This window comes from Opisthocomus hoazin, chromosome W (assembly GCF_030867145.1).
Source record: "Opisthocomus hoazin isolate bOpiHoa1 chromosome W, bOpiHoa1.hap1, whole genome shotgun sequence".
Taxonomy (NCBI): Eukaryota; Metazoa; Chordata; class Aves; order Opisthocomiformes; family Opisthocomidae; genus Opisthocomus; species Opisthocomus hoazin.
In genome coordinates, this window is record NC_134453.1 from 45,008,220 (window position 1) to 45,034,192 (window position 25,973).

The window sequence follows — 25,973 nt, forward strand, 5'->3', positions numbered from 1 at the left end:
CATGGAATAAATTGACACCCTTGAGAAATATTGCCACTTGTAAAAGCATACCTGCAGTCAATGTAGACTAATTACTTATGAAATTATAAATTTTTGTTGAAGAAATGCAAACAGTATAAATATTGAATACTTAAATCTCTGAATAAAACACTTGCTTTTGCCACTCAGCTGATAACATTCTGAGACTAAGATAAACTTTCACAAATAAACATATGGTTTAAAATACCAAACAGAACAGGGAAAGCACAGAAGATGCATCACACTCTTGAAAAATCTCATTAGATTACAAATTTCACAACTGTTAAGTTGTCAAAATTCAAAACTAAATCAAATTCACATCAAAATCAACCACAAATCCAAACTGCAATCCAGTATTGATTTTAAAGTGAAAACCTAAAATTGGTTCCCTTCAGACACAGTATGAGGAGCTCCTATCATAATCCTGCCTTATATACTTTTTCATCTAATTTACTTCCTCATTTTGTTGAGCAACATTCGTCTAATTTATTTGCTTATGTTTCATGTGTGGTTTATATTGTCAAATTGTAATTAAAAGATTGATATCAAGACTGGAGGCAGCCTGGGCTGCAGTGATCACGCATTGGTGGAGTTCGCAGTCCTGAGGGATATGGGAAAGGCAAAGAGTAAAGCCAGGACCTTAAATTTTAGGAAAGCCAACTTCCAGCTCTTCAAGGAGTTAGCCAGTAGGACCCCCTGGAAAACAGTCCTCAGGGACAGGAGGGCAGAAAAGAGCTGGCAGATCCTTAAGGACGCTGTCCAGAGAGTGCAGGAGCTCTCAGTCCCCAGGTGTAAGAAGTTAGGCAAGGAAGGCAAGAGACCAGCATGGCTGAGTCCAGACCTGCTGGTCAAAATAAAGGGCAAGAGGGAACTGCACAGGCAGTGGAAGCAGGCACAGGAATCTTGGGAAGAGTATAGGGATGCTGCCTGGTTGTGTAGGGATGAGGTCAGGAGGGCCAAGGCGCAGTTGGAGCTGAACTTGGCAAGAGATGCAAAGAATAACAAGAAGGGCTTCTATAGGTATGTCATCCAGAAAAGGAAGGTCAAAGAAAGTATACCCCCCCACTGATGATCAGTCAACTGGCCAACTGGTAACAACAGGCAAGGAGAAGGCTGAGTTACTCAACAACTGTTTTGCCTTTTTGGCAATCTCTTCCCACACCTCTCAAGTGCATGGACCGCAAGACAGGGAAGATCAGGTTTGCGACCACCTGAGGAACCTGAACATACATAAGTCTATGGGACCTGATGAGATGCATCCCAGAGTCCTGAGGGAGTTGGCTGATGTCATTGCCAAGCCAATCTCCATGATATTTGAAAGGTCATGGCAGTCAGGCGAAGTCCCTGGTGACTGGAGGAAGGGAAACATTACACCCGTTTTTGAAAAGGTTAGGAAGGAGGACCCTGGGAACTACTGACCTGTCAGCCTCACCTCTGTGTCCGGGAAGATCATGGAACAGATCCTCCTAGAAGCTATGCTAAGGCACATGGAGGCCAGGGAGGTGATTCGAGACAGCCAAGCATGGCTTCAACAGGGGCAAGTCCTGCTTGACCAACCTAGTGGCCTAATAAGTAATAATTAAATCATGTATTTCATTGCCAGGCTAATGTACCCAGAAATGAGGGTATTTAACAATTTCCTTCCAATATGAAATGCATTCTTTCTGTATACTCAGGCTTCTTTGTGACACTAGACTTCACCAAATTCACTGAACTAGCATCTCCCAGACATTGTAATTCCAAACAAATAATCAGCTGAACTGTGCGAATGAATGGATACAGCATTCCAAAACTATTGTAGTCATTCATCTTTTTGCAGGATGATTCTAAGCATGTCAGCTCACTTCCCTACTCCATAAAATGAGAAAAATAGTTTCCTTATTCCTACATTGCTTTGGGAGATAGAGTGAAAAACACTACATCAAAACATCAAAACTAGGTATTATTACTGGCATAGTCTGGTAGTCCTTATTCAGACCTTAATTTCAGCAGGAGTTTGCCTTAGTAAATCCATAAAGACATATGTAATGTAAAATTACTATGGGCTGTATCATACTATTAATATTTGAGCAAAAACCTCTGCTTAAATCAGAAAAGAGTTCTGTCGAAGACAGACATACAGTATCCCAAAATCAACAGAATATTTCCTTATGGAAAACTATGTGAAACATAGAGAACGTTAACTAAAATAACATGATTTATCAATTTGTAAAATAATTTATATTAAAAACAAGAAATGAAAGAATGTATTTTTGTAATTTCTTTTAAACATAGCCACATGCATTTAAAAAGTTGTTTATTTTCCCCTGCTGCTTTGCATTTAAAAGAGTAGAATTTGAAGTACATTCTCCATCAGTCTGTACATGAAATGAAAAATAACATTAATAGTAATTTAAAAACAAATAAGGTATCTAAAAAGAAGTGGAAAATCCATCTCTGCTCTCATTTCATTAAACTAAAATAGAATTATACCAGGTACTACTGTGGCTATGTCTTCTTTTTTTTCAACTGATTTTGGAAAGTTAACAGACAAATTCTTCTTCTGTTTTTAATAAGCCAGCCTTAAAAACATATGAGGAACTGCCCTGGTGTTCTGGTTTGGCTGCAGCTGGCAACAAAAGCACCACGCGGCCGCCCCTCCCCCCGCCGGGGTGTGGAGGAGAATGGAAAGAAACAGGCAGAAACTAGTGGGTCGGGATAAGGGCAGTTTAACAGAACAGCAAACAAAAGGAACAGTAAACAACGATACAGATAAGGAGAAAACACGACACAAACCGCACGTCCCACAGAGCCATTCTCCCAGACCGAACCGCCACTCTGCCCTCCCGAGCTGCGAGTGAGTTCCCGCCCCCCAGCTCCCCCCCACCAGAACCCAGCATGACGGCACATGGTACGGAATACCCTGCTCTGTTTGGCCAGGTGGGGTCAGCCTGCCTGGCTGTGCCCCTTCCTGGAGTCCCTGCCTGGATTCCGGTGAAAATTAACCCTGTCCTGGCCGAACCCAAGACACCTGGAAAGGTCAGGCCCAAAATCACTAGTAGAAAGTGTACTGTTTTTTTTCACACACTAACACACATGCATGTAGGCACGCACACTCACCCACCTCCAAACATAAGGTGACCCTTTATGGTAGCCTTTTCTTCATTGGTGGACATTGGATGAAGCTAACATATCTTTTGCCAACATTAAATTTGTGTGAATAATTTATTGAAACTAAGAGGAAGAAGCATAATCTGAAAATTAATCAATGACCTCAAAGTCAGTCTCCAAGTGTATGGATTTAATAACTATTAATTTGTAAAGCAGACAAGGGAAAGTGTTTTAAAAATCCAGGAAATAAAAACTGAAGCTGAGGCCTTTCACAAGATCAAGACAAGATAGATGACAACCTGTAATGGTGTATCTTAGGGCTCCTTGACTTCAGTTTGGAATTCGGATGCTTGTATTTGCAGTAAATTAAACAAAGCTGAACCCATCTAGAGAAAAAAAACAGCAAATCAAATTGTCTTCCTTTTGCCTAATTGTTATCAATGATGGAGCCTCTTTCTGTTGTGTCATGCAGAGTTATACACAAGCATTTCAAATTCTGTAAAATTTAAGCATCCTATATCATAATCATCATAAATGGTAACAATACAGCAAAATGAAAACTCAGTAATATGAGCAAAGATCAAATTGCTATGCTGTTCTTAATGTTTTCAACACTAATGAAAGCCTCCAACAAAAGTTAGCAGTTTGGCCCATAATAAAAAGAAAAAAAAGATGGGAAATACATTCACAATACATATTAAATGACAATAATTTGGGAAATTTTTTTCCATAAAATTTTAAAATGTTAATTAGGATTTTATGTTACTTCAGCATGTTTCATCTATAATATGCTGCACCTCTTGATGAGCATTTGCTAAAACAGAGCATAAAAATAACTAGCTTGAATTGTAACTTACAATTTTGATCTGAAAAGCATCAACCTAGAGTATTTTCAGCCTCATTGCTGAAATACTGATGACAATGTGATTAAAACTAGAAGGCTGATTATAATTATGGGTGAACTTCATAAGGTTCAAAGTTTAGTTCAGAAGAGCACCCAAAAGTAAACATTTTAGTGCTCCACTACCAAATGCTCATTAAGTGGTGCAGTATGTTATGAATCACAACATGCTGAAAGAATGTGAAATAGAATCCGAAGCTTAGGTCGTACATTCGTTTTATGTTACCAGCGTTCCTTCCTAAATATTGGGTGCTTATGTGAACCTTATGGAAACTACAGAAGCCCCACAGGGTCAATCACCTCCAAGTAGCATCATCCCTTTCAAACCCATGCAATCTATCCCATATTTATTCCAATCACATTCCAGTATCTGGAATCTCATTATTGTTTCTACAATCATCTAATGCACTCCTGCTTTGGTCACTGGCTTCCCCTTGCACTTTTTAAACAATTTCCATAAGATCTAGGTACATTTGTGTTATGTCTATGTCTCTTGTGAGAGAGAAAAGAGAGAGAGAGAAAGAGAGAAAGGGAAAGGGGGTTTGGAGACAAGACAGTCCTAGGAAAGAAGAAAGGGGACTATGCGAACTTGTTAAAAAAAGATACAAAAAGGATTTAAAACCACTTTAGGATTCAGGAAGAGGAAAACTTCTGGGATTTCCCTTGGCTATACACCTCCTAATCTTACAAAAAAAAGGGAACAAAATCCCCTTTAAGAATAAAGCTGAAAGTGTTTCAAATGTTATTAATTACAACACAATCCTGTAAGTCCTTACACAAGAAAAGCTTGAAATTTTAATCATTCTAAATGCAAAAGGCCTGCACAATAGCGATGAGAGTTTTTGCACTTGACAGGCAAGAAATTATGAAATAAATAATGGAAAAATTTATAAAAATTACAGAGTTTACTACCAGGATCTTCAATTCCTCTCTTTGCCTACACATACTTTTAACACCAATTTGTGAGCAATGTAATATAAATCAATCTGATCAAACTACTTTATGCTCTTCTAACAAACAACAAGTATAAAGTGACTTAACCATGGTATGAAGTATGAAGTCAGGGCAAAAAAGTCACTTTTCAGTGAGTTACTAAGTACTATGTACAGATTCAACTGAATGCACAATCCTAGTCATAGTATCAATGGGTGAGGGAACAGAAGGGAACCGGTAGTTCTGGTACAAAGATACACACCAGTGGCTTCTCTGCCTTTCCTTTTTGAAAAAACAGCTTCCAAAATCTGCTTCCACCTTCCTATAAAAGCCCTATGTCAAGCTAAATACCTCTCTCTGTTTAACTGGAGTAAATCACATCAGTGTTTCATGAAAACAATGACAGTTTAATTCACTAACATTAAATTTTTGCATCACCTGATTACAAGGGTCAATTGTAATTCAGGCTACATTGCCTGAAATTTTTTTTCTAAGAAATATTGTAGAACTGTCGTGTATAGCAATTTGTTTACTCTCCTGAATTTAAAAGTTAGCTGACCAGATGCTGTTTTGTTTTGCTCATTACTAATTCATTTACACTATTCTGTATCTGAACTGGCATGAGGGAAACTAGGAAGCAGTAAAGGTATGACAACTGACAACTGCATGTCCTGTATTTCTGTAGTTGATGCTTTCCCAGCAACTTTCTATTAATGGTAATTAACTTTACAGCCACTCCTCAATTCATTAAAAGCTTCCTAGAGACAAATATTGCAAGGGAGCTACTGAAGGCAGCAGGAGGACTCCTTATCCTGAGAATATATCTTCATTCTGCCTGTTTACAAGCAGTAAGTTCATAGCTTGAACTCTATCTGTCCTCAAAAATACACTAACAAAATGTGAATAAAAACTATTATTTGAGTTTTAAGCTATTTTTGTTGGCAAACTAACTTGATAACTTAATTGCAAACATAAGACCATGACAAAGAAGAGCGCTACCTGTCATCAGCTAAAATACATTACCTGATGTGTTAAATTCTAGCGTGAAATACAAATAGATAGGCCCTGCTGATTTCAGTGAAGGTATGTATGCAAAGGAAAGGAAACTTTATCCCCTTAAGCCTCTACTCAAATTATTTACTGACACCAATGATGGTTTTGCATTTTAATACAAAAAAATATACCAAAGGATTGTTAGGCACTATCTCTGAAAGCCATGCTAGCTGCCAACAGCTTCACAGATCAGAAAATGCACCACAGCAATATCAATCATATGCATAAAGTATTAACTGCTATTAAAATGTCTGAGGTTTTAGCCTCTGTCCTAAAAATGTGGGGACCAGCTCTACAGCAAAGGATTATTTCGAACCACAAAATCTGTAAGTCACAGTCAGGCATATTCCAAGTATTATTTAAACTCATAAAACAGAGAAATCCAAAGTCAAGACTGGAATTCTTTCCTGAGTTAACCCAGAGACAAGCAACTGTTATTAGGCAGATGCTCAAAAATTAAGGAGGTAAGGAGTCAATGAAAAATGTTCTCTTTATACTCACCTACATAAAAAGATTGAAAAAGTTTCTGAACTTTCAGGGGATCTGACACACAAACAGAGCAGAGAACAACTGAGCCACACCTGACAATCAGCAGAGAATTCACACTGCATCACCCTAGAAGATGTAGTATATCTAGTACCTACATAATAACAGGAACTAGCAGTGTTCCTAATAACCTCAAAATCTCCCATGGCAGTGAATCCAGTACGATACTTGAAAGCATGTATTGCCTTTAAGAAAAAGCTATGTGTCAGTATTATATGCTGAAATTTCCACCATTACAATTTGGCTCACTGGAAGTTATAAATTTAACGTTCTCCTGAATCTGAAAGTGTACCCTAAAAATTAAGTATTTTAAGTATCTTGAGACATTGCCTCTCAATTCTTTATTCAAAGTATCCATTTCTTCACTTAAATTCTTTGAAATTGCCCCTGTATCAGAGATGGTGGAAACTATAGTATAAAGAACAATGCATATGTGACATTAGAAGGATCCCTGTCTTCTTGCAAACATGTAGTTTTAGTTTTTTAGCTCAAAGAGCTAAAGCATCTCTTTGAATTCTTGTCCGACTCATTGTGATGAATGATATAGGGAAATCTGACCAATAGCCACAATGCTTTTGCTGGAACAGTTTTGTCCATAAATGACTAAAAAGTTTAATTAGGTCTAGTACTTGCAACAGTATCAGCATCACTACCAAAGAGCTCCTTTCAAGGTCAAATTGGCTCCTTGTCAGTAAACACACACACAGAAAGGCAGATCCTTGCAGTCCCTTTAGCACTTTAGTTCTGATGCCTTAATCATTCAAACACCACTCCAGGTATTTAACTTCAAGTTAATAAGTAAGAAAAGCTTCATGTACTTCAATGTGCAAAATTCTTTGTAGGATTAGGACCTAATTTATGATCAAAAGCAACAAAAAGTTTAAAATAAACATACAGATGGAATGGATGAAGGCAATGAATACAGATGAACATCAAAGCTAGATGGTTGAAAAGTATTTTTTCTAAAGGTTAAGAAGACATTAGGACAGAATTCCAAAGCAGAAAGAACATGAAGATTTTCCAAGTTACTTTAAAAACACCAACTATCTCGACAGCTATATCAGAGCTTAAAGGAGACTTGTAATGTTTTTGCCTTTGATTTCAGAGTTCGACTGTTTCTCTTGTCATGTCTCACCATCACAAATCAGTAAAGAACATAAGCAAGAGAAAAAAGCAAGCAATTTTCTCTGAGATTTCCCGTTGTTTTAGAATTTATTTACTTCTAGGTCACTTAATCCCACGTTGGAAAACCTGCTCTATCCCTTTTTTACCAGGCACGTCAAATAAAAAGTGCTGAAAGAAGTGCTAGAAAGGAGTTAGTATATGAATTAAGTCCACTGTCAGTTAGGGATTTTTACTATATTTTTCCATTCATAGTTGCACATGTGTCTATTAGAATAAGATTGGTGAACTATTAGTGACATCTTAATGTGAGCAGTACATCAAATAGGAACATCCAAAGCACTGACTGTTTACTTTTGATACTGAAAGTGTAGAAGAGAGTATTCAATTTAACTTTTCCTGGTATTTAGATCTAGTTCCACTACTCAGTTCTAAAAACCCTTTTGTATATGAATAGGTCTTTCCTGTGTGGATATTTTCCATCTGCACTATCAGCTTGCAAAGATTATTTTTTTCCTTTCAAAATTATCACTTGAAATCTATACGATCATAATCATCATGATGGCATTTTCAGAGCATGGCCATGGCAGATAATATTTTTAAATGTAGACATCATTTTAAATGCATATAATTTCTTAGAGTGGATATTATCAGAGTTCTACAATAATCTGTTATATAAATACATACAGTCTGAATCCTATTATTAAAAAAAGGGGTTTTTTTGAGAAACATAAGTCAGGGAAAACTCTGTAGTACACTTTACAAGGAACAGGATCAAGTGTTCTGGTCTCCTTTTTTTTTTTCTAAAATTAAAGAATGCTTCTCCAGCTCATTGTAACCCACACATTTTGGTGTACAGTACACACAAATGACTCAAGCAAAAGACGCAGCATAAGGATTAAAATGTATATTTTGCTTACATATGATGGCACCAGACAGTATGCTATCAGAAATCTGTAACCCACTACTACATGTAACTAAAGATTTATGTTATAAAGGAATATATTCAAATCACTAAGCAGAACACTCAGCATAAGGATTAAGACTTCTTACCCCATATTTACATTGGCGAGATGTTGTTCCATACTGGAAGCGACACTGTTCATCAGCATCATACACCTGACCTGGGGCCACAGCTGGATAAAGAAATTCACGCTTGGGAGGCTCATTATCAAGGCAAGTACCACGGCCTGAACTGTTCAACATAAAGGACCAAAGGAATTAGGAATTCTACTGACTAAATCACAGTAACGATATCATGTATCTAGTTCTTACTTTTAATGGCACTGGGTGTGAAAAAAATATGATTGCAATAAACAAACAATATGATGGTACACCCATAGTAAAGATTAAAAAATAATTAGAGGGAATTAAGAGCTTAAAATAATTTTCATCATTATTTTCCCCAACATTGGACAATTTTAAGATTCAGCTGGACAGGGTGCTGGGCCATCTTGTCTAGACTGTGCTTTTGACAAGAAAGGTTGGACCGGATGATCCTTGAGGTCCCTTCCAACCTGGTATTCTATGATTCTACAATATTAACAAAAATGCTTATTTTAGATTGTGAAATATATTTCATATATTATAATTTTTAAAAGTACAATAATTTCTGAGCCACACAAGACTGATTTGCATTTTTGTTTTAAGATTCCTATTTGTTTTCACTGAAAAATAGATACATTTGGTCATAAAATGAAAAATAAACATATTAAGTAAATAAAAGAAATTAAATTTACAATTCTTCATGACCCTTCTGATCCTTCAGACAGCTAAGTACAATCTTATGGATATGAGCAGCACAACTGGTTTATATAAAATGCATTTAAATTTCAACATGACTAAATGTTTATAGGATTAGAACCTTAACATGCATGCTTTTTCTTCCATTTGAGTAAGCAAAATTGTTACAGTGGTAAAAATTCTCCAGGATCTTCAAATTTATCTATACTTGGGTGAGTGACAAAATTTGTATGGGTCCAAGGATCTTTTCTATTGTATTAATAATATTTAGTCTTCAAAAATTCACGTTAGAACTAAGAACATAATCTCTGAAAACTTTAATATTCTCTTCTTTTCACTGTTTTGTTTGGTGGGCTTCTGTGGTTTTTTTCAAAATATGTCCATATTCAACCACAATATTTTAGTGTAGTGGAACAAATAACAAAGAAAGCCAAAGGCAGACAGAGTTCTTCTGTTTAGAAAACTTTGTAATTTGCTAAATATAATTATTCAGTTTTATTTAGTCAGTGTGCATAAAAGAGGACAGATGCATTTTTTACTTTCATGTCACATGTGAATAAGTGAGGATTTTTAAAGAATTCTTATGCCAACACTTTACATTTTTTTCTGACATTCCTACAAATTTTTTTTCCAAATCTTTTCCACGCACTTTGCCAAAGGAACATAATTTCAGAAGTGAATGTTCTACACTGTTTTTTGGAGATCTCCAATTTTCTATACTTTTTATCTGCAGATAAAAAAGAGCAAAAAGCTCCCTTTAACCATACATCTTATGTTCTCTTTTTAACCCTATTTTATTTATTTCTTTGAAATACTACAACAAACCCTTTGAAAAAACAAAGAAACAAACTACTGCCAACCATTTCAGAAGAATGCAAACAGCAACTAAGACAATAAGCAGGTAAATACAGAAAAAAATATGATATTCAGTTACTAATCCAAATGAATTTAATGTGATTCACCTGAACATAACACCATCACCATCACCTCCAATTCAGTTGAAATCTACCTTTAAAATATCACATGTGTGGTTCTGGCATAAAAAAAAAAAAAATGTACTTGCCCCTTTATTCCAGTTTTAATTATCGCAAGCACATATATATATTTTTAATAGCAGAAGTTGAGAAACTATCCTGCATTCTTTTGAATCTAAATATTTCAGTGTTGTATTTTGTGTGTAAGAGGAGTACATGTTGATAATTCCAGTATGGAAATAACTCAAATACAATCTGATTTTTCTGTATTGTTTGGACCAAACTGCAGATAGGAACTTTGCTTAAACAAGCAGTAGGAAGTTGGCATTTGACATCAAATTGAGCTCATATTGCATACGATGGGAATATTTCCATAAATTCCAACAGCGTAGAGGTTGATCTCTAAACTGTGATCCTGTAAACAGACAGCCAAGGGCAAAGCATTTAAAAACTCTCATTACCTTTGATGACTCTCTGTAGGCATATGGACCCCTGAATGGATTAGATTACAGAATCAGATCTAAATTTTTAAATGCACTGAACCTGTAAATTGAAGTCTATACCTACTCTACAAGACATATAATTGCAGAAATGGAAGTCAAAATCCTTGTAGTAAATACAAAAATATGCCTGTTCTGCTCTAATGACAGTATTTTCACCATAGCTCAGTCAATCTTTCACTCTAACATAAAGCTTGACACACAACAGCTATTATGTGCTAGAAGGAAAGTATTCCCCAGGAAAAAAATTAGCTTCCTTGGCCATTTCAAAGCCTATGCTGACTGGTCATCCTTCTTGGGAGTTTTGAATGATCTATTAGCAATGTATAGCTTCGCTTTGTGTTTATTCCCGTCCTCAAAGCCATATTCATCCTCTATCTGGTGGTCCTGCAAAATAAATTCTTTTCCCAACTAGTGTCTGACTTAATTGATACCTTCCAAGTGATATTTAATGGCTGTTCCTCAGTACTGTCAGTCTGGAAAATTTGTTTCTGGGTATAGTTTTTAGAAAGCCTTGAGAAAGAGGAGGGTGAAGCTGAGGCTCAGCTTTGAACATCACCAGGATAACTTCTGTTTCAAAATTCTTCTGCCTGATGAGAAAGGACAGTGTGGTATCTACACTACAAAATGGCACACAGTGCAAAACTCCTGTAGCAAATGGTGACCCGAGCTGGTAAACCGGTAAATCCACATGAATCTACCTTATCATATACTACTGTGAACACTTGATGAGCTTCTAGCCGAATGCATTCCAGCTGCATTATCTTGGTGCCATGACAGCCCTTCCCGAATTTGTATCCAGAGCTAAGCTGATAAATCTAAAAGGTGATATGTCATGCAGACTCACGGCCTAAGGTTTCTGCTTGGGTATCTGCATTTCATCCCACCGTGCTCTGTCTTTCTTGTTAGACATAGCTAAATGAATCCTAAACTACCCATACTCACTAAGCACAGAAAAAAACACTTGTCTTCCTTGTTTGTGGTCTAGTGGATCCTGTCCTAGCTGTTCTTGAGGAAAACTTGAGAGAAAGGGGGCAGAGTCTAATTTATCAGGAATAAACATCTGCATACACAGATAACATCTTGAGTTTGCTTCTAAAGCTCTAAATCAGCATCTTCCTCATCTGTTGACAAGTTGTGAAGAAGTATTAGAAAAAAAACGGAATTTTTCCTGTCTGGATGCAGACTGTTCTGCTATTTATAGAAGCAGTCAGGGAATTGCTACCACATGAAACTCGCTATTTTTCTTTGCTTCTTGTTCACTGATCATTACCTGTAACAGAAAAGCCTCTGCTCTTAAAGCCGTTCTGCCTCAAGGAAAGGTGTGAATGGGTAAAAAAGAAGTGATCTAGGCTTCTGACAGCTGTCCTTCAGGTACCTGTGTAACTCTATCTTAACAGCTTCCTGCTGTCATTGAGGAGATGACATGAAAAGCTGGGGAGAAGACTAGAAGCGAGAAAAAAACTACAGTCTTACAGACTATTCTACTTTTTGAAATAATAAAACAACTATTTTAAGAAAAAAGTATCAATTCATTTATAGGATATTAGAACCACAAACAATAAGAAGCATGGATTTATAATGAACAGATCATGTTTGAGAAATCTGACAAGATAGATTGCAAAATTAGTAGATGAAGAAGTTATCTTTGGCTCTTAGTATGTTATTTAACACAGTATACTATACAATTGGAAAATCTATTCATAATTGAAATGCATAGAAAAATGTTTATCAAAGGTGGCTTTGAAAAAAATAACATCTACATTCTGGGTTACAAAAACATAGCTAAAATATTATAAAAGATAATTTATTATTGGAGCTGCTATTTCTAGGGGGTTTTTTCACTCTAGCTCAAATATCACCTAGTATCTTCAGTACTGACTTTTTATGAAATTCACAGATGGTAGTAATTCAAGTAGGGTTGCAAACACTGGCAATGATAGAGAAGTTCTCAAAAAACCTGAAGTGATTAGAACTACGGGAATAGATTCACTTCATGATAATATAACTACAATTTCAGTGGCATTCCCCAGACTTAAAAATTAAACTTAGTAGTGAATCAAACTTGGGGAATGGAAAAGAATAATGGAGATACTAACAGCAAAAAATAAAATAAATAAAAACATTTAAACATAAAGTAGAGGAGGCACAAGCTAAACATGTTTTTTATCTGACAGAAAAAAATTGAATGTTCACTGCATACATATCAAGTAAAGAAACAAGAAAGTTTGTTCAGATTGAAATTTAAAACTGTGTGGGAACGTTATGAACAAATATTAAATATTCAGCTCTATTATATTTGTAGCATAATACAAGCCACAGAATTTTACCACGTTTCTTTCTCAAAAGCCAAAAATAAGAAATGACTGCTTGTCTACCTGTGGAATTACATATTCATCAATAGCCAACTTATTTTCAGGACAATTATGAGTTCAAAATGAAGTTCAGAAGAGAGCAATGAATAGAAGTAAGATGAGACAGAGAAAAGCAGAACTTCCCCCATGGAAATGGTGGAGTCACCATCCTTGAAGGTGTTCAAAAAACCTGTAGATGTGGCACTTAGGGATGTGGTTTTGCAGGCATGGTGATGATGGGTTGACGGTTGGACTTGATGATCTTAGAGGTCTTTTCCAACCTTAATGATTCTAAGAAACAGTAGGAAACAAACCCCCAAATGCTACAAGAAAATACCTGAACTGTAAGCTGACAGTCAGAACTACCAAGCTGTGAAATAATCTCTCAGAAGAGATGTGAAAACCCTATTTGTCATAGTTAAAACTAGGCTGCATGACATACTAGAAAGACTACTAATGGGAACAGTGTTGAATTAACAGAAATTATTTGCAATAATGAAACAAGTCTAGCCTGTGGGGTGTTTTTTTTTTTATAATGCTAGGGTTAAATGAATACATATATATCTCTCCTGAGAAAAACAACTTATATTGTGAGAAACCTGTATCACATATACATGTAGGATGATTTATTCAGTGTATTTTTAGTTTAGACACTCATCTTAAACACTCCAGTACATAAAATTGGGTGGGTGCATATTTCAGTGGGGTGATACAAAATGCCTTAACCTGATACAGCAACTGAGGAGAAGTATCTTCCTCTGAACAGCACCTAACACCAACATGAAATGTCTGTCTCTGCCCACTGACTCTATAGGGAGCTCAAACATCTCTTCAGAACAATTCAGTGCTCCTGTACATTGTGTGGAAAGCTACATTTGAACCAATCTAAAGAAAATTTATTGGTCTAGATGGATCCCTTCAGGTAAGATTCAGAATACAGCACCTTATTCTGAGGTCAGATCCCTGAAAAAGGAGGAGAAGCCTATTTTGTTCTTAGTAGTCTAGTGGTTCGACCACTTGACTGGTTTAAGTCCATCTCCTAAAACACAGTGTCTGAATTATTGAACAACCTTTATTTCTAAAAGGAATGGTTGCACTGATGACACTGAACCTACCAACCAACTGTCATTTGCTTCCATAAAGCCCATCTTACACACATTTTTAAAAGTCCTGTTATTAACATGTTCTCAATGAACTAACAGTTCTGTGTGTGTTTTCCAAAACTTAAAATACATAGAAAGGCTTCATTATGCATCATGTACACCAATGTATACATTGATATGAGCACATTTTTGAGACTAACATATTTTGACTATTTTCATTTTTTCACACAGAAGTAAAATTTCTGGTAGCAATCTATTTCTGGATAAAAATCACCAAAAAAGTATAGGTTAGCACAATTTTAAGGAATTAATACAAAGATCTATGCCATCCTCTCCTATGATCTTTATATTCTCACTAAAGTTACCAAAGAACATTGACAGAAAAAAATCCACAAGACTACACTGAAAAATTTAAGACAATGAAATGTACAAGGAACAGGGCTAGAACCTTGTTCCTTTCATTCAATTCCCTCACATTATACATATATTTAAAAATAAATACTTCCCATCATTCATAGACAAATTCATCCCTTCTCTATTTCTCACCCTCAGATTAATTTATTAATAAAATATGATCAGAACTGTAAAAAGTTTTTAATAGATTAAAAATGAGAACTGTAAGGTGGGGAATGGGGTGGAAGAAACTTGCCATTACACAGGAAAAGGACTCTACAATGTAAAAGCCTTAAGTAACTTGCTATATTTCCATCTGTTCATTCTGAAAATGTAAACCATCAGAACAGGTCACTGTCTCTCTACTATTTATTCTGAAAGATGTGAATTTTTGTAACAAATAATGATTTTTCTTGAGAGATTACTTACTCTAAAAAACTGGTGATGTAATCCCGACTGCAGGCTGACCAAGAGAAAGGGTTGGTGTTTGCTGTAATATGAGCTGCCATTAGCTTTGCTGCTTCATGGCCTTTGGTCCCACAGGAATTTCCAATTCCATCATGATTCATACCAAAACTGCCCAAAAGAGGAGGAGAGAAATCACCCATTATTCTTTTGTAGCACTGGACATCTCTTAAAACTTAACATGATTTTTACAGAAATCATGCTCTGACCTAAAAGAACATAATTGGTACAGAGAAGTTTAAGTAGAGAATCAGGATCAGTTAAGTTCTGTTTAGTTTATTCAGATCTCAAAATACTGCACAACTACGTAACATTTTCTTCACAGACTTTTGAAAGCATTTTACTTATTTTCTAAAGCTTTTAAAGAAAATTTAACAATACTCTTGCAAGATAAATACAGAGCACTCAGTCCTTATTTGGGTATTGTACCTGGATAAGGAATACACATTGTGGCACTGATGCTTGGATTAGTAAACAGGGACAAACAGGGAGTAGGTGACGTTGCTGTAACAGTACAGTATAGGCACACAGTAGCCAATGAGAGTTCAAGCAGAACATGGATTTTGCAATTCCCAGGACCATGCTTTATGCATGCTCCCTCTACGTATCCACTCACAGGGTGACTTGGAGCCCTTCTATTAGCGCTCTCCTTTGTCATGGAACTTAAGAATGAAGGAGACTAAAAATCAGCAGAAAACACAGTAAGAAACCTCTAGGTGGCACTTGACCAACAGAGATTTCCATGCAACAAATTAATTAACTTTCAGCAAAGATGATATGACTCTGGAAATAAAAAATATGGCAAAAGAATCCTAATGCCCTAGAAATCCTACGCAAGACACCCTTGGAGCTATAGATGGCCAACATAATCATCAAATTAAAACTAGAAGTTAACTCACAGAAAATCTATTTGAAAAGACTTTCATTACATGTGTAAAACTATTTAATTAAATTACTATTGCTATTACAAAACAGTCAAAAACATATACCTGACTGGCCTGACATAAATGAGGCACCTGAAGAGAATACGCAAAACAATGACCTTTCTTAATAGTAGTAATCACTTGGGAGGGTGGGGGGAGAAGCATTTCTTTAAATATTAACCTTTGGCCAAGTTAGTTCCTCCTTCCCAAACATGGCACAAGGCTTATGAAATCTGATGTACAGGTAGTTAGATACATAGCAGCCTTCCTGACCACGGGACAGAGAAGTAGTCAAAGCAAGCATGGGTTTATGAAAGGCAGGTCCTACTTGACCAACCTGATCTCCTTCTATGACCAGGTGACCCGCCTAGTGGATGAGGGGAAGACTGTGGATGTCATCTACCTGGACTTTAGTAAGGCCTTTGACACTGTTCCCCACAGCATCCTCCTGGAGAAACTACCTGCCCATGGTTTGGATGGGTATATTCTTCGCTGGATAAAGAACTGGCTGAATGGCTGAGCCCAGAGAGTTGTGGTGAATGGAGTTAAATCCGGCTGGTGGCCGGTCACGAGTGGCATTCCCCAGGGCTCAGTTTTGGGTCCGGTCTTGTTTAACATCTTTATCAATGATCTGGATGAGGGGATTGAGTGCTCCCTCGGTAAGTTTGCAGATGACACCAAGCTGGGCGGGAGTGTCAATCTGCTTGAGGGTAGGAAGTCTCTGCAGAGGGATCTGGACAGGCTGGATCGATGGGCCGAGGCCAACTGTATGAGGTTCAACAAGGCCAAATGCCGGGTCCTGCACTTGGGTCACAACAACCCCATGCAGTGCTACAGGCTTGGGGAAGAGTGGTTGGAAAGCTGCCTGGCAGAAAAGGACCTTGGGGTGCTGGTCGACAGCCGGATGAACATGAGCCAGCAGTGTGCCCAGGTGGCCAAGAAGGCAAACGGCATCCTGGCTTGGATCAGGCATAGTGTGGCCAGCAGGAGTAGGGAGGTGATCGTCCCCCTGTACTCGGCACTGGTGAGGCCGCATCTGGAGTACTGTGTTCACTTTTGGGCCCCTCACTACAAGAAAGACATTGAGTTGATGGAGTGTGTCCAGAGAAGAGCAACGAGGCTGGTGAGGGGGCTAGAGAAGAAGTCTTACGAGGAGTGGCTGAAGGAGCTGGGGCTGTTTAATCTGGAGAAGAGGAGACTGAGGGGGGACCTTATTGCTCTCTACAACTACCTGAAGGGAGGTTGTAGTGAGGCAGGGGTTGGTCTCTTCTCCCAAGTAACTAGTGATAGGATGATAGGAAATGGCCTCAAGTTGTATCAGGGGAGGTTTAGACTGGATATTAGGAGAAATTTCTTTACTGAAAGAGTGGTCAGGCATTGGAACAGGCTGCCCAGGGAAGTGGTAGAGTCACCATCCCTGGAGGTGTTCAAGAACCGTGTAGATATGGCACTTCAGGACGTGGTTTAGCAGGCATGGTGTGTTGGGTTGACAATTGGACTTGAAGATCGTAGAGGTCTTTTCCAACCTTAATAATTCTATGATTCTATGATTCTGTGATAACTCAGCTTCTGCATACCCAAAGCAGCGAAACTGTCATTTCTTTGTCTGTCATTTAAGAGGTCAGTTGTTGGAGCCTTCTCTATTACAAATGCTAAAAAGTCTGACTCCCTGATTTGTTAGTCATCATTCAGGAATACAAATGTATTGAGGCACTCCATTTTGATTTTCTATAAACTTTTAGGTGCGACTGCCAGAAGATACAAATGGTGTTAGATTAGAGGTTGGCTGTTTATCTACTGACAAGAGTATTTCATACCACTTTCTTTACCAAAAACAGTGACAGTGTTATATTAATCTGAACATGTTGCTCCAGAATGTGGTATAAAAATACTAGACATTCACATGACTTTGTGCTTCAATACACTGAGTACTATTTCACCTCTTCAGCTGATTATAACAAATTAAAAACACCATATGTCTCTATCCACTACTCCCCAAATCCATTAATTGCGTGGATATAAGAAAAGGAACATCAGTGAATGATGGATGTTTCCTACAGGCTGGGGAAGGACTTAATGATCAAAAAAACATACCTATAGGACGTCTCCCTGTGTTCTGTAGCAATGTCTGCGTGTATCTAATTTAGTGTGTGATGTCTCATAAATGCAGAAAATCATATGCTACATTATACATGGGAAGGGTGTGACTGACCTTAGTAGGCATAGTGGTGTTGGGCAGATGGTTGGACTTGATGATCTTAGAGGTCTTTTCCAACCTATGATTCTATGATTTTGACACCTGAGATTACTATATCATCAAATGAAGAATACCCCTAGCATACACAAAAAAAAAAGCTTTAAAAATACTCATCTGAGCAACGTATCTGCTATATTGAAACTTTGAGAACCAGCGTTAATTATTATGATCAGTCTTCAATATTGATATATATTCTGGGAGGGAAAGAGATGTCCAATGCAATAAACTTAATCAGAATGTTACAATGAAAAAAGTACTTCATTGTCCTAGTTCTCAACTGCCATAATTTCCTAGAATTAGGAGTACCTCAAATGGAAACATTTCCTCTTGATTTATCTCTATCGAATTTCTTAAAATAGAAAACCTTAGTTTTTAATAATCTCTATGAATAATAATAATATTTAATAATCTATGAATTACTCCCTTTATAGAAATGGGCATTTAAGTATGTGGGAAAGGGTTGAATTGGATCATGTTGACTATTTCTGATATCCAAGCTTATCTCTAGTTAGTATATACCCTTTGTAAAGAAATAACATAGACTTCAACTGCCTGGGAAATTAATATCTTTTGGGCCTATCAAAAAAAAAAAAAAAAGAACAAAGTTTGTAGTTTAATAGCTTTCCTTCTTCTACCCGCTCTCCTTATAAAAAAGATGTTGTTGCTGATGGTGGCAGTGGTATGTTTGATAAAAAGCATGTCTGTGAAGCTGCTATTTCTTATGCACACAGGACCTCAATGCCCTTTCATGAGCTGATGGTATTCTCATTTTTTATAACTATTCATTCACCTAAATCATTTATTCTCTTCCAAGAAGGCTCTTCCACTTGCCCCTGCTTCTGAAACTAGGAGGAAACTGATCATCAGGTGCAAGTAATTTTTTCTGATGCTTGGAAAAGGGGGTTTCAATTATTGTCATCTTTTTCCAAAGATGGTAGCGGCAGCATGCCGTTACAGCCCAGTAATTTGCACTCCTATGGCCAGGATTGCAGATGAAAACACATTTCTGTCCAAAGTACCAGTTTTATTTCCACCAGAACATGTTGGCTATATTTAGTCATCATTACATTAAGGCTACATCTTTTACGAAAGCATGTTTGCAATAAGATTGGTGTGGAAAGGCAGGGAAGAAAGGAAGGAACATAAAATACTCCTTATGGAGCCACTATTATAAATTTCCTTACCTTTTTCAAACTAACTAAATACATGCAGACTGTATTTCTTTACCTGGCTTAAAGAGCCTGTCTAAAACTACCAGTATAATTCTAGCTTTAAAAAGACAGCCAGATGAGCAAGGAGAGAGTGAGAAGTCTTCTCGGTTGACACAGGAGTTTTTCTATGAAGTTACCTTTCCGCCTACCATCTCAAGGAAAGATGTTTAGCCCAGCAGCTCTGAATCACTTTTTTTCCAAGCATTATGGCTACTCTTTTCCCGAGAGAGCCTATGTTACATTTAAGAACTGTGCAAAGCAGCAGCATCAAGAACTTTAAAATCATAATTGAAACTCCTGCAATTTTTCTGTAGTTTGTATACTTCTTAAAAAATACTAAGGCAGCAGCACATCTGACTAGTGCTCTATGTCTGTTTCATTTACTAATATCTGCAATGGAACAGATTTTTTTTTTTCCCTTGGCAATCTTTTTCCTTATATCTGAAAAAAATATCTGAGGGAATTATTTGTAATACACATCCAACTTAAGATCTGACCTCAAAAATCACAGGGGAGATAACTGGTCTCAGCTGCACTGAATAAAACAGTAATAGATAACCAGAGACCCTGGAGTATAAACAGAGGGAAGGATGGGAATGTAAACTTCTTGTCTACCCTTCCTTTATCTTGTGAAGGAACATTACTGCAGGTCTCTACAATTTCATTTGTATTTAAGATGAGATTACTGATTTGTTGGGTGATTCTAAATTCTGATGGCTATAGTTGTCAAAACACTTATTGCTGATGTATCTGAAATAACAGCAGTTATTTTTGAGAGCCAGGATGCTTCCATCTTGTTTTATTATCCAAACATTTAAGATTCAGAGAAGAGAGATCCAAACCCAATTTGAATGCTCCTCAGCACTGCTCACAAAGGTTTATTTTGGATACCATGCACTTTCATAGCACTGAAGTTATCTGAAATGTGCTACTCGGGTCAACTGTTCTTTTTTTCACTTGTTAGCAATTTTCTCTGCTTTCCAGTTGTAGTACTAGTGATCTGCATATCAAGCCATTTCCTAGCTTTCTTAGAGTTTGGAGCATTCAGAACTGCAGAGAACACTTCCTCCCCCCAATACAACAGGATACGTTTATTTTTTAGTCACTTACAGATTCATGAGTTATAGAGAGAATTTGGACTAATTCTTTTAAAGCAGTGGCTCTTACTTTGCTCAGCCACTTGTATAAAAGCATAAGCAAGAAAGTACCAGAGTCAGGTGAGGCAACAAAGTTACAGGAATATAAGCAAGAGAGATATTGTAAAATCAAGCTCTTTATCTTCTTGTCCGCTATCAGAGGCTGATTTACAGCTGCATAACTAAATGTAACTTTTTGGGAAAATAAAACATTTCTTTTTAAGAGAGAAAAGAAACTTTAAGAAGTTTTATTATACTAATTATTTGCACTAGGAAAGACAAAATAAATATATATACTAAGAGTGAAATGGGTAATTTTCAAGCTAAGTATCTTTACCCAGGTACATTGCTAGATTTTCTTTCACTGCCTCAGCATGTTAGATACACTGCACTCACAACATTTATGGAGAATGAAGCAAGGGGCAGAGAAGGGTCATGAAGTGTATCAGTAAAGAATACTTTAAAAACTTTGAACAGTAAACCCCTACTACAGTAGAGGATGGAAGGCATGCTTGATCAAGTATTCTTGTATTAGATATAACATCTAAATGGCAAATTATAATTTGCTTGTAAAAATCTGCCAGCTTATTTGCTTAGATAAGATATATCAACTTTTTAATATTTTGTATTTTTTTAGTGTTGTACTTATTCCCATAATTATTAAAAAGATGTCATTTAAAACTATATATATGTATTTCATATAGCTTAGAATGTCTATTTGCAGCCAACATTGAAAAAATAAGAAAATTAAGAGACAGCTTCACTGTATCTGTAAATATTACTATAGCTTTAAATTACTTTTTCTTAGTGACATTAGAACATATGCAAGGAGGAAAGAAAAGGAAAACTACCATGTTTCAGCATTATCTTGTTCAACAAAAAGAGCGCGAATTTGCACAAAATCTGCTATTAATGAATAAAATATTTGTCTCCTACAATATCAGAGCTACAAACTACACGTAACCCGCACAGCAATTTCTGTGTGGACATACATGGTGATTTTGTTAATTATTTTCATCCCTAGTAGCAGTCTAATATTTATGAATTGATATGATGTTATGGTAAATTTTTGGGAGAAAATACAATCTTCATGTTTTTATAGCAATGGAAGGTCAGCTTTTTTTTTTTTTACCGTACCCCCCATATCTTGTCATAAGAGAAAGTTCTCCCTTCCCTCTCTACATGGAAGACCTCCATATATTCCCAGCCAATGTTATATAAGTATTGGTTATAGCTTCATAATTGCACACAAATTGCAACAGTCATAAATGACATTATAAAGAAAAGATAAAAAGAATAAAAAAGTATGGTCTTGAAAAACTAATTTCTTTTAATTTGAGATCACAGACATTGATAGCATTTATTGAAACTACCCGATATTGCATTGTTCTCCTCAAGTGAGGGATCAAGGTACTTTACTTTCTATTTCTATGTCTTAATGTGGATTTTAACCTTAACTGCTGATTTCCTCCATTTGAAGATCATTATATGGTTTGGAGCATCCCTAATCCTTTATTCTGAAGTAATGCAGAATTTACAACTTTAACTTCAGTGAAACATATTACTTCCCTGAAAATTTGGGAAACAAACTAATTGAATAATGGTAGCTTTATAGCAAGCATACCTGCCATGAAATTAAACATGATTTTAACATACTTTTAGCATAACATTTTTCCCCATTTACTTCCTAAACACCATTCTTCTGTTTGAGTTATGGCTGATGATCAAACTCCAAATAAAATACAATTTTGATGTATTAACATAATTTAGTATTAATAACATATGGAGCTCTTAAAAACACAGCAAACTCTAATTTAATGAAAAAAATGCAGCTTATTCAGAAACCTGAACTTTCTTATGGGGAAATGGCAGACTTCTATGGGAACATGACAAAAAGTAGATCACAAATTTCTCCTCCTGGTTTACATTGCCATAGCTATCCAGTTTTCATTCCACAAGAGTAACATCAAGTAAGGTTTGCGTGCTACGCAGTGCTGGAGTACGAATGCAACAGGTCTCTACACTGCAGGTCAAAGTGGAAAGTATTGCCTCTAATCAAGGAAAAAAACTTCTGAGCTCAGATTTCCTTTGGAAATTCATGATGCCCTGAAGGTTTCTATAACCTTCCTCTTCACCCCCATTTATTCTTACACTTTGTTCAGATCTGTGAAACGTTATTACATTCCTTTTCCTCAATTAGAATGCTTTAATGTTAGACACATGATTTTAGTATTGTTAATTCTATACTTCAAATAATATTTTACAGGCACAAACCTTTTCCATATTTTAAATATAAACATATCACAGAAACCAGAATTGTTTGTCTATTCTGTTTATGACATTTCATTGTATAATGCACAATACATTATTACAGTCCCAATGAAGATTTTTTTTTTAATAGAAGTTGCCTGCTTTTATACCTGCAGTATTACAAAGGCAGACCTAAAACAATCTTTCTTTAATAAAAAAGAAAAAACAATAGACTCGTGGCTTGTCAAGTCAATTTACTCCATTAACTAAAATAAAGTTACTTAAACTGTCCCTAAAAATTTAAGTCATCATTCTCAGACAATCCTAGGCATCTAGCAAGGACAGGTTTTAACTTGTTCTGGCTGGTGTTGAGGTGTTCATACAATGTAGATTTGAGACTATGTCAGCCCTGCCATAGTTGAAGATGGAAGACACATTCATCATAGATAAAATAATGATGACACCATCAACTGGAGATCTGTTCATGGGAGAGCTGATGGGAAGTGGTGTTAGTACAATTCATCCTAGTTGTGCTTCATATTTTGAAGTTTGGTATATGTATCCCTATTACCTCAGATTGGAGTTTTTTCCTACTAGTTGTACAATACATATATTCCTTGGAAATGTGTTTCTTCTAGAAAATATCTCACTCAAACTCAAGTCCTATAACGCAGCTGAGATTTGACCAATCAAACATGAAGCTCTCTGATCACTGAAGAATGACGAAAAGACAACCAGCTTCTGAAAGTATCTCTAGGATAACATTTTCCTAGATTAGAAATTTCTACTCCAGCACTGAAGACCAACTTTCTCATACGGGTAATAGGGGCATTTATGCTATTTTTCTACTTTGTGTACAGACTAATAAATAAGACATTAAAAAAATGCTACAATTGCAGGCACATTTTAGCCATATGAAGTAATTCAGAACTAAATACATGTTAGGAAATATTATTTTTCTTATTCATTTTGAAACCAATTTACTTCATTAGACTACAATCTATTTCCTTACACCTTCTTTTCATCAAAATATGACTGCCAAAATCCTCTGAATTTCAATTCATTACATCTTCTATAAATCAAGACAATTCTGACTTTTCAGAAGTTACTTCAGCCACTAGCCTTTTCTCCCTGCTCCCTCCATACGGCCCTCTATAGATGTCTGTCACTAGTAAATTCTTTCCTTACTCAGAGTTTTATGGGCAGTTCTGTTCTAAGTCTAGTCCATTGATGTCATGTTTTGACATTTCAATTCCCATCCTCCTTTTATCTTACTTGTTCTTTTTCACTTTGTTATTTAGTTTCCAGATCTCAGCTCACTCAATAGGACTGCAACAATGAATGGCACAATGCCTTTCTTTTAGGGACATACCCCTTTCAGCGGAACCTGGAATTCCCTATCAATCCAACTAACTGTCCTGTACAGTGAGCATGGGGCAAGTTAGGCAGTTCAGAAAGTACTCAAACAAAAAAGAACAGAGTGGAAAACCCCCTAACTCAGATAGTAGGGAAACACAAAATGGGACTGGATCTTAAATCTTACACTTGTCTGAGCATAAGAGCATATTCAAGCTGACAAATAGTTCCTTTCTTCACTAAGAAGAGAAAGTCAAACTTTGACAGTGCAGGGGATACACATTCAATTATCACTCCTGCCATGAGAAATCACTGGTTGTGATTTTTGCTTACCAGAAATCTTAAGCATTTCTTCAGCCTCCTGAAAATCAAGCATCATAAATTGAACTTCTAGAGACACTGTCCTGAAGGCTGAAGGACTCACTCTGAATTTTATCTGATTCACAGAAGTATTAAGAGTAATACAAGGTTGGTCTCAGAACCATGCATAGGGAGAAACAACCATAAAAATGTTAATCTTACACCTTCTTTGTGTCCTCAAGAAAGAAACACAGAGTTAATCACAGTGTATTGTTGTCTTCAATGAAAAAAGCTAGTTAAGAGTCTCAACTACACACAGCTTATCTGCACCAAAACTGGGTTATAAAAATATCAAAACTATAATTAAAACTTACAAGTGGTAAGGAACAGAAGCCAAAACATATTTTAAAAATTACTTACAAATATTTAACAGAAAGTATGACTGATATTAATAATTACATTCACACTCACAGTCTCTACGCCTTCAAGACTAAGTGCTTTTCTGGATACCATTCTTCAACCAAATGCAAGTTACTTGGATCAATATAGGGGTAAATGAGTTTAATACACTGCAATATACAGAAAGTCAGACTGGATGATCTAATGACTTCTCATCACTTTATAATTTAATGAACTACTAGAAACTAATAACAAGTTGAGCCATACTTCCCATCACAATTTCTCCAAAATTGGATTTCTAAGATTCTCTGAAGAATCTACCAGAATACATGCATTACCATTACCATTCTCTTTTAATCACAAGAGAATTTTATTCCTCAGTTTAATGTTTTTTTTAACCAAAACAGTATTCCACAGCAACTATATAATTAAGTACGTTAACACATAAATATAAACACAATCGCTAAAAAATGCAATCCTCCTATTCTGAGTGTTTTTTTAGTGCATGTTATATATTCAGTGTAGACATGTCACTTAAATGCTTCTATTTTTCATTTGACAGTGAAGCCAATTTCCTATTGCCCATGTATGTCTGAACCAAAGCAATCATTGTGGCACAGCCAAAGAAAAAATTTACAATGCTCCTTGAAACTATTATTTTACTCACATATACAAGTATCTTCTAGTACATTCATTAGTAATCCCCACTCAAGGAAACAGGAAGTAGAGAGAAAGTAATAACTTGGTTGATTTAGTCAGAGAGGCATTCAGTCACATTATGGGTGAATGGGGGGTGATGTATGGATAGCACAAAATATAAGCCTTGAAGATTTTTTGTCCACATATCCTTTCCAGTTTTTACTGAAGGAATTGTTATGGTTTAACCCCAGCCAGCAACTAAGCACCACACAGCTGCTTGCTCACTCCCTCCTGATGGAATGGGGGA

At 36.4% G+C, this 25,973-nt stretch overlaps 1 protein-coding gene across 3 annotated transcripts in view; it reads right to left on the minus strand.

The window, feature by feature from the left end:
- The window catches only part of LOC142365654 (A disintegrin and metalloproteinase with thrombospondin motifs 6-like), a 213,027-nt gene that overhangs the window by 126,297 nt on the left and 60,757 nt on the right, over positions 1-25,973 (minus strand). For all 3 annotated transcript variants that reach the window (XM_075446664.1, XM_075446665.1, XM_075446666.1), the window contains exons 9-10: positions 15,160-15,306; positions 8,717-8,858 (exon numbers count right to left, since the gene is read on the minus strand). In XM_075446664.1, the coding sequence (XP_075302779.1) occupies positions 8,717-8,858; positions 15,160-15,306 (289 nt within the window). The remainder of the gene's footprint in view (positions 1-8,716; positions 8,859-15,159; positions 15,307-25,973) is intronic.